Below are 13776 nucleotides of genomic sequence, written 5' to 3'. Positions count from 1 at the left end.
TGAGAATTCAGGGGAGCTTCTGTTGCATGAAGTACAAAAGTGATTAAAGGGAATTCCACAGTGAATTTCTTGGTGACTTTAACTAAAAGAACAGTGGCTGTAATGGTTCCAAAGCAAGGGGGGTATCTTTCATGCCACAGGGTCCAGTTGCTGGTGTAATATCCTATGGGTCACTGGTGATCCCCATGTTTTTGGGTGAGTAACTCATGGGCATTCCCCTCCCATTTTCATATACAAAAAGGGAATAATTGGAATGCCCAAGGGCAGGTGGGTTCAACAAACTCTCCATTAAGGCCTTGGTAGCTATGTCATCTGGTTCTTCTCATAAAATTGGGTCAGGGCTGTTATTAAGTAAAACTTATAGAAACTTTGGCCATAGAAGAGAAATTTGGAATCTAATTTCAGCAGTAACCAACTAGCCTGAGAAAACCTTGCAGTTGGTGCTTAAGGGTTTTGGGAAACTTAGGACACCATGAAGTCTGTTGAGATCTAGGTGTAGCCCTTGTTCTGATATCACATGCCCTAAATAGCAAACCTGGGTTTGGGCCAACTGCAGTTTTCTTTGGCAATCTTATGTCCCTTTAAGGCTAAAAGCTTTAGCAAGTAGATGATGACTTCCTATGAGGAGGCTTGAAAAGGAGAGTAAAGAAGCAAATCATTGCAACAAAGTAGAACCCCCAGGGAACTTTTTATCATCCAGATCAGCCTTCAGGATTTGAGAGAAAAAAGACTTAGTAAAACTCTGAGGTATTACTGCCCAGGTGAATTATATTTCTTCCAAAGTAAAGGCAAAAAGGTATTGGCTAGCTTCATCAACTGGAATACTAAAGCATACCCTGCATGAATCAATTACAGTAAAGAATTTACTCATGGTGGGAATGGATGTTAGTGACATATGAAGGTTAGGCCAACAGGGTGTCCAAGGATAACAGTGTTGTTTATTGCTGGTGGTCCTGGACAAACCTCCACCTGTAGGTTTTTCTCACCAGTAAAATGGGGGTGTTACAGGGACTAGCGCAAGAGATAGAGACCTCAAGCCTTGTAATCTTATATTGTGGGCTTTATGTCTTGAAAGACTTTTTTACTTATAAGTTACTGATTAATTCTGGGAAGAGGTTTTGAGGGGTCTGTTTGAATCTTGATGGGAGATGCGCTGTGGATTTCGCCCACGAAGAAGGGATTAGCTGATTTAAAAGGGACAAATGATCAGTGTTTCCAGAATCAGTTCTAGGACCATCAGAAATGAAACAAGTAAAAGATATCAAAGGGTCATTTAACTCACTTGTTGGTTAGTTTGATGACTACTCTCAGTTTCTAAAATTATTTCCCCCTTTTAGGAGAAAGAAATTACAGCATGATACTTATCTAAGAAGTCTTGGCATAATGAATAGATAGGGGTGGAGGAACTAAGGGAAGGAAAGGTGTGTATCTCTCAAAGAGCCTAAACAAAAGGGGATACGTTCAGAAACAGGAACCTCTTGGGGATCATTAGAGATCCCCACTATTTGAGCTGTTTTAGTTCTCTGAGGCAGGGGCTGTTTTATAGTAGTTGGGGTATAGAGTGTGGCTCTAGTGTTAATTAGGCCTGGGAGAGATTCACCCCCAATTTGGAGAAATGTTTCTTGAAATCGATTAAGAGAGAGGATTGGGAGGAGCCCCTGTAGTTCCTCTGAGCCCTGTCACTGAGAATTAGGAGGATGTTGGAGAGGCTGGTTAGCGGGCTGAAGGTGCCTAAGGTGCTTAAATTTGTAACAATCTCTTTTCCAATGTTCTGACTCTTTGCAGAAACTTGGAAGATTTTGGTCCCATTTAGGGACTTTAATTTGCTGAAATTGAAAATTAAGAATTTTGTCAGTGATTCTAGAGTGCAAGAGAACTGGTTCATCAGATTAACTAAATCTGGAATGGACACAGTTTCCCAGTTCATCCTAGTCCTTTTACTAGAAGGGAATGGTCCCAGTTCAGCCCATTAATAAACAGAGTTAAAAGCTACCTGGGTTGAATCAACATCTGAAGGAAGACCAGAATTTTCTTTAAAAAGAATTAGAAGTTGATTATAATAATCATAAACAGGTTCATCAGATTTTTGTATGCAAGTCTGAATTTTGTTCCAATCAACAGGCTTTGGAAAAATCCTAGGAATTGCATGATAAAGTTGCTTGAGCAATTGCTGGGGCCTGGTCGTATGATAAGTTGATGGGCTGGTCTCCCAGTTATAATTTTAGAGACTTTTTAGGATTTTCCTAATTGGCAGTTTTCATCCAGTGCTGGACCTGGCCTTCACTAACAAGCTGAAAGGATTCAGAGAAACCAGGTTGACAAGTTTTAATGACTGTATTAAGTCACTCAGCAAATCTGTAAGGATCTTCAGTTACTTTGGGAAAATCTTTGACAATGGCTTGCAGTTCAATTTTTGTCCAGGGAATATATGAAATTGAGGATTTAGCCTCTGGATTCTCAGAAGGCTTAATTTTAAAGGGACAGGTTCTGATAAGTTCAGAGGAAAAGGGAGAATTTAAGAGAAAAGGGGAGGCTGGCAAAAGAATTGGTATGGGGGAATTGAAGGTATAGAGGAGGCGTAGGCAGCACAAAAGGGAAGGGGGAAGATGGTGCCAGAGGTGGAGTCTGGCCACAAGGAGCTGAGGGAAGGAGACAAGATGAGATGGGGCCTAAGACGAAGAAGCCAAGGAAGAGAAGCCTGAGGCTTCAGGAGCCACTTTATCTTTCTTTAATCATTTGTTTGCCTCAGTTAATCTTAGAATTTTATTCTGCAGAGAGGCGATTTTAGCCTCCTGATAATGCTGAAAAGCCTCAAAATGCCAATCAAAATAAGCATTAACGCTGAGTTTTGGACATTTTTGAGCCATTGTAATCCTATTCAGTTTTAAGGAAATTAAGTTAGAGATTTCAAAAATTCTCTGTAATGGTCATTTATATTCTAAATTGCCTTCGGTCAGGTTGGTCCATTTAATTAGAAATTTACATGAGGAAGGACCTCACCTTTTAAACATAAAATTATCTGGCGTCCTGTTAAGGGGTGGGCACACTCAGAATGTTTAGATAACTAGGATCCCATTTCTCAGAGGTTTTTCTCTGTAGTAAAAGAACAATTTCCAAATAGTTTACAGCACATACAACTCAATTCAAACAGCTTGTAGGCTAATCCCAGCCAGTTCTAAGGAAACAGCTTGGTCCTGGAGGAGCTGGGCCAGACTTTTTCAGCCAGTTTCCAGAGGCCAGCCCATTCCAAAAGAATAGAATGAAGATGAAAAACTGTCACAGTTTCAGAGAAGCAGCCCCTGTTCCCAAAGGAAAGGGCCAAAGGTGTTTTCAGGCAGCTTTGGTTGAAATAGTCTGATCTCAAATTCTGACTGACATGCCAAATGAGTACTCATATACAGAACAAAGCCTTAACCAAAAGGATGAAACCTTAAAATCGATCTCAAATAAAGTTTGGAGAGTTTCAAATGCAAAGAGTGTGTGTGCTCATATCCAGGGGAAAGATTCAACCTTCAAATTCCAGTGTCAGCGAGAAAGCAGTGAGTGACAGTGGGTTCAGTGGTAGGTCCTGCACCTGTTTGCTCACCAGCCCTGGAACCATTGGGGAGTCTTCCCTGCTCTGCGTATGGGCCATCAACATATTGATCTGAAATAAATAGTCTGCCATATATTTCTCCAGCAAAGATGGGTTTTCTTGGGATCAGCAGAGAATTGCAATTTGGGATCTGCAACCATGGCAAGCCATTTGCAAGTTCCCCCTTGGCAAGGGAAGTAGAACCCTTTTATAGAGAGGAAAAGGAAGCTGGGAGGGCTATAGTAGACAAAGAGGCCATGGCTTCTCATTGGCTGCATCCTTGCCAGGAAAGAGGAGTCTTCTTCCTTTTGGGCTCTGTTATGGTCACAGGGTGTGAGAGCTCCCCCATCTGGTCTCTCAACTCTATTTAATTGAGATTTGTGTTTATTATTTTTACACTTACGAGAACTGAGATCTTAAGAGGATGGAAGAATTTTGGTTAATTTAAATTTCACAGTACTGACCATCATCTTTATCACAGTTTCTGATCAAATATATTTGGTAATTTTATATTTTGAATATATGGCTCTTTCTTTTTTATGAGAATTTATTGTAACTTTGGTGTTTTTAGGGTTTGGAGTGGATCAATTACGAGATGACAATCTAGAAACTTACTGGCAATCAGATGGCTCCCAGCCTCATTTAGTGAACATCCAATTCAGGTAATATGTTTTTGAATTTTCAGCTTGTATAAGTTATCAGTGGATAAAGAAATCTTTTATTTACATAAAACTTAAAGAAATACAGACATTGCAGTGAAGTGCACTTAGCTCTGCCTTTTTGTAAGCCTTAGAGATTATTTTTCTGCTCTGCTAGATTTTAAATGTTTTAAGTTTACTTTGTCTTATCTTTTATGAATTCTTGATGGTATTGTACACAGTTCCTTTCATGTAGATATTTCTCAGATGTACTTTTCAATATGATTTATTTCAAAAAAATTATACTTTGCTTGTGACACAATGCAGTGCCTTAATGCATTTCATTAAGTCCACCAGGAGTGATGATAGTAAGTCTTGAGCTATAGACCATTTATATAACTTCTCATATTTGTACTTCCATTTAGAAAAAAAATTATTCTAACTGATTACCTCTAAGGATATTCTCAGTTTTGAAATGCTTACTTTTGGGGAGGAAGTGGAAAACAGCCATATGTTTGTCAAGTGCTTTGAATTTATTGACATAGATGGAAACCGGTTAACTTGTTTATCTTGCTCCATTTATACCATCTATTTTAACATTCTCTAGCATTGTAGTTTTAGTCTGTTTTTATTGTCCTAGGATACAGATCAGCAAATTTCTTATGAAAAAGCCAGATAGTAAATATTTTAGACCTTGTGTGTTGTCTGGTCCCTGTTGCAAGTACTTAGTAATGCCATTATTGCATGAAAGCAGCTGTAGGCAACGCATAATGACTGAATTTACCTTTTCTAATTAATCTTACAAATGTAGGTGGTGGACAGGTTTCAGTCAGTGGGCTATGTATGCCAACTCTTGTCCTAGGATATTAAATATATATACACCAGAAATAAAAACAGCAGCTAATATTTTTTAAAAGGCTTTAAATACCAGATACTTTGCTAAATGCCTTACCTGTTTATTTCATTTAACTTTTATGGCTATTTTTATCTTTATTTTATAGCCTTAGAAGCAGAGAGATTGAGTAACTTGCTCTAGGTATCTCATATGAGTAGAATCATACAGTATTTGTCCTTTTGTGTTTAGTGTAACTTAGCATAATGTTTTCATGGTCCATCCATGTATTAGAATTTCATTCCTTTTTAAGTCTAAATAGTATTCCATTGTACGTATATACCAATTTCATTTGCTGTTAATGGACATTTGGATTGTTTCCACCTTATGGCTATTGTGAGTAATCCTGCCCTGGACATGATGGACAAGTTGTCTGTTTGAGTCCTGGCTTTCAGTTCTTTTGCATGTATACCTAGAAGTGGAATTGCTTGATCTAATGGTAATTCTGTATTTAATTTTTTGAGGTACTACCATACTGTTTTCCACAGCAGCTGTACCATTTTACATCCCCAAAAACAATATTGTATATTGTTTCCCATTTCTCCACATCCATGCCAATACTCGTTTTCTATTTTTTTGATAATAGCCATTCTAATGGGTGTGAAGTGAAACCATCATTAAGGTTTTGATTTGCATTTCTTTAATGATTAGTGATGTTGAGCCTCTTTTCAAGTACTTATTGGCCATTTAATATCTTTTTTGGAGAAATGGCTATTCAAGTCCTTTGCCCATTTTTGAATTGGCTTTTTGCTTTTTTGTTGTTGATTTTTAGGAGTTTTTTATATATTCTGGATTTTATTTTCTCCCATTCTGTGGGTTGCCACTTTATAAAAATTTTTATTTTTGATGAAATACATTTTGTTAATTTTTTTATGTTGCTTATACTTTTTGATGTCATATCTCATTGTTTGGTTTTTAAATCGTTTTCTAATGAAGTATGGATGTTATGACACTATTATTTCTAAGGCTTGGTCATAAAAGGCAATTTCTGCCTTGTTCTCTTTCTTTTATGTGACTCTCCCCCTTGATACCCATCTACCATGCTGTGAGAAAACCCACATCAAATGGAGAAGCCCATTAGAATAATGAACCAAAGCCCAAGTCGTCAGCTAAGCTCCCAGCTGACAACCAGCACCAACTTGTCAGCCGTATTGGTGAGCCATCTTGGAAACAAATCCTTCAGATCTCAAGTCAGGGTGCTACACCTGATGCTGTGTAGGACCTTCCCTTCTGAGCCCTGCCCACATTCCAAATTCATAAACAAAATAATTTCTACTTTTTAAAGCCACTAAGTTTCGACGTGGTTTGTTATACACCTGTAGGCACATATTTATATTACCTCTTTTTAATTTATTATTTTTAAATTCTATCATCTGTCTTTTCTATATCTATCTTTATTGACTGATTTTTCCTCATTATGGCTCACATTTTTCTGCATCTTTGCAGTAATTTTTGATTGGATCCTGGATATAGTAAATTTCACCACGTTGAATGTTAGATTTTTTTTTTAAGAGGATTAGGCTTTGTTCTGGCAGGCAGTTAAGTTACTTAAGAATCAACTTGATCTTTTTGAGGCTTGATTTTAAGCCTCTTTATAGTGGGTCTAGAGTACCTTTTACTCCAGGGTGGGAGTCAGCAAACTTTTTGTAATGGCGTAGACAGTAAACATTTTAGGCCTTGCAGACTATGTTTAAGCTATTGCAACTGCCCGGCGCTGCTGTTGTAGTGCAGAAGTAGCTGCGGACAGTAGGTGAGTGAATGGGCATTGCTTTGTTTCACTGTTACTTTATTTACAAAAATAGGTGGTAAGCCACATTTGGCATCTGAACCGTGGGTTTGCTGATCCCTGCTCTAGGGCAGCAATTCTCCAACTTTTTGGTTCCAGTACCATTTTAACCTTTTATTGAGGCCTCCAAAAGCCTTTTATTTATTTTTTATATCTTTTCAGTATTAACCATATTAGAAATGATAGCTGAGGAATTTTAAAGTATTTATTTATTATCTAAAATTGAATAATAATCTACTATATGTTAACACAAATAACATTTTTCAATGAAAAATAACTGTCTCTTCCAAAACACAAAATAGTGAGAATAGTGTTACTGTTTTACTTTTCTTGTGAATCTCTTTAGTGGTCCGACTTAAGAGAAGACAGCTGGAGTCTCACATACGCTTCTTCATTCAACCTTTTACAGCATCCCATGGCAGATTGCATCTGGAAAACTGCACTGTACACTCATAAGAGAATGATTCTGAAAAAGACAAATAATGTCTTAGTATTATTAGGAAAATAGTTATGACCTTGTTGATCCCCTAAAGGAGTCTTGAGATCCCTCACAGATCCCCAGACCACTCTTTAAGATCACTTCTTATGGGCAAGATTAGCCTCATGGAATGCTGCGGCTTGACCCTTCTGGGATCTCAAATGAATGTCCTAGATATTTGAGGGTTTTTTTTTTTTCATTTTTTTTTTACTGAAGTATAGTTGATTTACAATGTTTCAGGTGTATACCAGATTCCTTTCCATTATAGGTTACTACAAGATTGTGAATATAGTTCCTTGTGCTATACAGTAGGCTGCCCTAGATATTTGAAGAGATATTTGGACTCTCCACTTTGGTTGTTAGGAACGCTGATGATTGGCTACTCTGTGTGACCTCTGGGAATTGTTTGGCTTACTGCTTCTAAGGAATTGTACTCACAGCAACTGCTGTTCTTTGCATGTCTTTGTGGAGTTTCATCCCATGCATGCACAGATTGGTATTCAAAGACTCAAGGGAACTCCATGCAGATGTCTGGAGTTTTTTTCTCAGTATAGCTCCTTCGTCAATTAGTGAGACTGCAGGATTCTGTTAGACTCTTCCCTCCCTGTATTGCAGTCCAGAAATTGCCTTCAGTCCAGAAGCCCAGTTGTTCATAGGACTTACTTCATTCATTCCCTTTCTGTCCTGTTGTTCAGTGTCTGCAGTCAGATGTTTCGTAGATGTTGCCTGGTATTCTAGCTGTTTATGGTGGGAGGGCAAGTCTGGTAGTGGTAATTCCTTCATGGGCAGACAGGACATCCTGACTTTTGCCTAAATCCCAGGCGGTGGGAAGGAGTAGGTGGGAAAGGTAAAAGGGGCATGCCTTCCTTTTAAAGAGGTTCTTTATAACACAACAGTCATTTGGTTCAACTCTTACTGGCCATAACTTAGCCATACAGTCATACCTAGCTTTAAGGGAAGCTGGGGAGTATAGTCTGTTAGCTGGATGTTCTGAAGAAAGAAGGGACAGGAGGCTGTTAGGTTGGCAACTAGGAGTTATCTGTCCCTAATGTCTTCTGTTGTAATTTCATGGGTTCCAAATCAGTTGGGAAATTATTCAAGAGTCAGCAGGTGGAGACCAAAGTATCACTCTTATAAAACTGACAAAGCTGATGTTTTAGAAAGGGTTTATATCTGTGGTCAAGTGTGTTTCCTAAAATTGAACCCTAAAATTAAGCAGAGTTACCCATCCAGTTATGAAAGTGCTAGACCAGGTGGAGCCTGCTCCTATTAAATGTGTGACATGAAGGAACAGAGCAAATACTGGCTTCCTGCCAGCAGCTCTTTCTCTGCAGAAGGGGAGTAGTGGGTGAGGGGATAGAGGCTGGGAGTGGTACTTACATCATCAGAAATGGGAAGTCTTACCTTCTTACTTCTCCCTTCTTACAATACTGTATCCTAAGAGGTTAGCATAGTGCCTGGTGTCTAGTAAGCATTCAGTTATGGTGATTATTATTTTCAAGATGATTTGAGCATTTGAGTAGCTACCACTAAGTCTCATAATCTGTGCACTTAATCTTCCCGCATGCATTGCCATTTGACAAACAGCACGATTTTCTGTGCAATGTTATTTTAAAATTTTACCATGAGATAAAATTGATAAAAAATTTAAAAGGCTTAATGGGTACCTTTTAGAATGACAGTTTAAAATTCTTGGTGAGGTCACAGTTTCCTTTGCAAGTCTAATGAAACTGCGTATATTGCCTGAGTTATTCCCATGATTTCTGGTGCTACATGAGCTCATGATGTAGGTAAAATTTAAAGCATTACAAACATCTACGTATTTACTGTAAAATGGTGTCAATGACAATGTTGAGTAAGCTAAGTACAGTTGATTAGTAGGAAGGTGATAGTAGTTAAGATCATGTGAGGCAGGCAGACACATGTGAACTCCCGCTCTGCCCATCTACTAGCTTTGTGACCTTAAGCCAGTTATTAACCTGAGTGTTACTGTTTTTATTTTTTCAGTCAGTAAAATGGAAGTGATAATAGTTCCTCTATTGCAAGGTTGAGGAGTAGATGAGATAATACACATAAAGCATTACTTCTGGGCCAGACACAGTATTCACTTGCTATTTGCTGCTGTTGCTGTTGTGTTTATAATCATTAGTGTTATTACTGTTTTTTCGCCTTTCTAACCTAACCCTTATTATATCTTTTAGTTCTTAGTGACCAAGTTATCTTGAATTTAATAACTTAGAGATAAAATTATCCTGAGTTAAAAACTCGATCCTTTAGTTTGGCTTTTGTTAAAAAAAAAGTCCTTAAGAGTTATCGTCATGATCTTTGATCTCTCCATATTAAGAAAGAGCTTTCACTGCCTCTTTATGGCTGGTGCATCAGGGAAAAGATCTTTTGTACGCCATTCAAAATTCCCCCTTCTTCCTTTGCATCCTCTCCCATCTCCTTCCTGGCCCAGTAGAAAGAGAAAGATGTCAGTTTGATACCGCTGGCCTCTTTTGAAAATCTGGTAATGGTATTTATGCTGTCAGCAGTTCCTGAGTATTTAGCGTTTTACACCTTGATCAGTCTTTATTATTTGAGGAAAAGTCTTTAACTTTCCCCATTCCTTTCTGATGAAAAGCTTGGGCTACAGAAGTTTGGTCCCCTCACTCAGAACTACAGATCCCCTGCTGTTTTTATAGGCTGACTTTTGACATAGACTGCTTCTGTTCAAGGAGCTCATTGTTATGAAGTCAGTGCCGGTTATACCAGATCTTAACTTTTAAAGCATATTTAAATAGGCTTCTTAATTTTTTTGGGTTGATACTTAAAATTGTCTAATTTCCCCCCCAAAGACCAGAATAATATATGCTTATTGTAAAACATTAATCAGAAAATATAGAAATCATAAAGAAGAAAACAAGGATCTCCCATAGTTCCACCCCACCAAAATAGTCACTTTTACTGTTCTCATATGATTCTACCTGTGCCTTTTTCTATGTATACCTATATATAGGTTTATATGACTTTAAAACTTTTTTGTTTTTCCCAGAATGCAATTCTTTTTAATATTCTGTTTTGTAATCTGCTTTTTCCCTACTTTAACTATCTATCTGTGTGCATCTTAAATCGTTGTGTAGGATTTCATTGGATTTGTATAATGTAGTTTGTTTACCTAATTCCCTATTGGATGGACATTTAGGTTATTTATAATTTTTCAGTAATTCAGCTGCAAGATCATGAACATTTTTCTTCATCCGTTTTAGAGTAGTTATGTTATTTATTGTCTTTTAATGCATTCTTAGAAGTTGAATTTGTGGGTCAAAGACTGTGTCTTCCTAGTGGCTAGGAAAGTACCTTTTTCTCATCAAATTTGAGTATTATTAATTATTTTCATATTTCCCAATATGATAAAAAACTAATATCTGTATATTTTAATTTCTTTTTCTTTAATTATTAGAGATTGAACATATTTTCATGTTTTTTGGCCACTTGCAGCTTTCTGAGATTAATTTTTTTCTGTAATCTTTGCTTATTTTTCTAAGGTATATATTTTAAAATAGCAAAATTTTATTTCTTGCATTAAATGATAAGATTATACTTTCTATTTTTAAAAAGACCATTTTTCTCCTTGCTAGACTTAGTTTCTCACTTAGATAGTTATTTTCAAGTATTAACATAGGAAATTAAGTAATTAACTGTTAACTAGTCAAGCTTGTTAGAATAATTTCTTTGTCTAGAATACAGATGAGGAGAACTGAAATCTTTGATGCTTGTTTGCACTCTAAGGTAGCTATTTTGGCTTAACTGTTCCTTTTTTGCTCACATCTGGTTCTTGACCATGTTCTAGGTAAGAGATGTCTGTACAAGTAACATGTGTATCTTTTTTTTTACATGTGCTTCATTTCCATCATTGCTAAAATTAAAGAAAATGGAAATTATTGATTCAGATACTCATTTTAGCAAACTGTGACTTTTAAAATCAGAATAAGATGTTTTGGATATAATCTTTCCGCATGATAAAAGGCACATTGTTTTTACTTTATTGCTTTTAGAAGAAAAACAACAGTGAAGACATTATGTATTTATGCGGACTACAAATCTGATGAAAGCTATACTCCAAGCAAGATCTCAGTCAGAGTGGGAAATAATTTTCACAATCTTCAAGAAATTCGGGTATGTCTTTAAAATTTTAAAAAATATTTTGTCCTGTAATTCTTGCTCTCAAGAAGATAGTCACCTTTGACATTAAATTAGTCAGATTAAAATGTTAATATATAAAAGGAAAATTGTTAATATCTAAGAAAACATTTAAAATTTTTAGTATTTTTAATATTCTTTTGAATTCTGATTATCATCTTTTTTCCTCAATATTTTATTATGGAAATTTTCAGATGTACAGAAAAGCTGAAAGAATTATATAGTGAACCCCAGTTTACTCACATCCTAGATTTTACAGTTGTTAAAGTTTTGCTATATTGCTTTATTATACTCTGTCGATTAACTAATTATTATGTGCATTTCAAAGTGATTTCCATGTATTTGTACACATCACTCCAAATACTTTAGCATGATATATAGCTAGGGTTATTAATACTTGCTTGAAGTTCATTTTTTAAGGTAAAATTTATATAAATTTTATACAAATCTTAAGTATAATGTTGGTGAGTTTTAACAAATGCATATATATCTGTGTAACCCCAAATCCTGTTAAGATATAGAACATTTCTGTTACACCAGAAAATTCCCTCGTATCCCTTTTTAGTCAGTTTCCATCTCTGTCCTGCCCTTAGACATAACTGTTTTTCTGATTTTATTTATTTATTCATTCATTCATTCCATAGATCAGTTTTCCCTGTTCTAGAATGTCATGTAAATGGAATCATACGGGGTATACCTTCATGTAAGGCCTCTTTCACTCAGCCTAATATTTTTTAAAGTAAATAAGAATTTAATATTTATTATGCATGTTTATACAGTATTAAAATAATGCTGAGTAAGTAACACAGATATTTTCCAAAAACACTGCAAAAAAGGTGAAGATAAAATTGTAGGAATGATACATGATCAATGTTACTCATTATTAAAAATATAGTCATCTATCTTTTAAACAGATTTGAATTTGTGGATTTCTACATGAACCAAAACATTTTTTCATCCATCATTGCATGTATCTTTGCTTCATTTTTTTTTCATTACTGAGTTTAGTCCATTATTTGAATATACCACAATTTATTTATCCCTGATAACTTTTTGAAGCCAATAGGACAATGTTTTTGTGATCTGAATTTTATTAGTCCCAGAATATTTACATTGCAGAGATAGCTTCAATGATTTTGAACTGTATACTTGGAAAGTTCTGGCCCTTAGCATTTTTCTTGTCAGAAAATCTTTGAGCTCAAATAATCATTAAAATCTTTTAAATTAGGTGGTTCTAAGATTTACGGGAAGGATCTGTGATTTTTGAAAGCTTTCCAGTTTTGTGGCCTGGACTCTTGCGTGACTTAGTCTTTATGTTTAAATCCTATCTCTACATTTACTTCTTCCCTGAGTTATAATAAAATACTTAATAAAAACCACATATACTTTCATTGTTTCCTCATTAGGTGCAGTGTTGTTCTTCTGTGAAATTTGCTTATGTATTAACAAATAATAAGTAAGGACATTGTCCACAGGTATTTTTGTTTTATTTGTTTTTTGTCCTTTGAGATAAGTTCATTGCTTTTTAAGACAATTACCTAGACAGTTATCTTCCTTTACTTTTAAAAAAATAATCCTATGAATTTTCTTGAGAACCAGTTTGGTTTTGAAAAATTGTCATAAATTATATAGTCTTCTTTTAGTTTAAAACCATTTCTTATTTTGTTTGACAGACTGTACAGGTTAAAACATACTTCCCATGTTTGAATAAATTCATAAATAGATCAGCTCCTGATTTTCGTCATTTAAATTTTTTTTCACTTTTTACTTTTTGAATTGAGAACCTTTAAATTCTTTTATTATCATAATCATATTAGACCATTTGCTAATTCTTCTTTTGGTCATGTATTTGATACATTTAATCAGTGTTCAGTGCTTTAAAGACTTGAGATAGTTACTTCTTATACTTTGTTAAACATTTTATATTTATTGCATGATTGGGCCACTCATATTGAGAAGCCTTTTCGGAGCAGAGTCAGCTTGTTTTGGTTTAAAACTGAAGATTTGTCATATAATTCTTCAGATAGGTTGAAATATGTCAAACACGAGAAATAAGTTTTGATCCAAACTATGTGTTGTATATATTTGTATTGTCCACTAGATGTCAGTATTGTCCTTTAATTGCTGGCCTCAGAGCCTAGTGATAAGTTCAAGGCCTCGAGTAGTCTTAGTTGTACTAGTTTTTCCTAGAGTATTCAAAAATTCTTTACTGCATTTTGGGAATGA

General features: G+C 35.7%; 1 protein-coding gene across 3 annotated transcripts in view; it reads left to right on the top strand.

Moving 5' to 3' along the window:
• Positions 1-13776, top strand: part of ANAPC10 (anaphase promoting complex subunit 10) — a 55033-nt gene that overhangs the window by 2665 nt on the left and 38592 nt on the right. For all 3 annotated transcript variants that reach the window (XM_006187215.3, XM_032464277.1, XM_032464282.1), the window contains exons 3-4: positions 4146-4236; positions 11406-11526. In XM_006187215.3, the coding sequence (XP_006187277.1) occupies positions 4146-4236; positions 11406-11526 (212 nt within the window). The remainder of the gene's footprint in view (positions 1-4145; positions 4237-11405; positions 11527-13776) is intronic.

The sequence above is a fragment of the Camelus ferus genome, chromosome 2 (assembly GCF_009834535.1).
Source record: "Camelus ferus isolate YT-003-E chromosome 2, BCGSAC_Cfer_1.0, whole genome shotgun sequence".
Classification (NCBI taxonomy): Eukaryota; Metazoa; Chordata; class Mammalia; order Artiodactyla; family Camelidae; genus Camelus; species Camelus ferus.
This window is presented reverse-complemented; position numbering and strand designations above follow the sequence as displayed.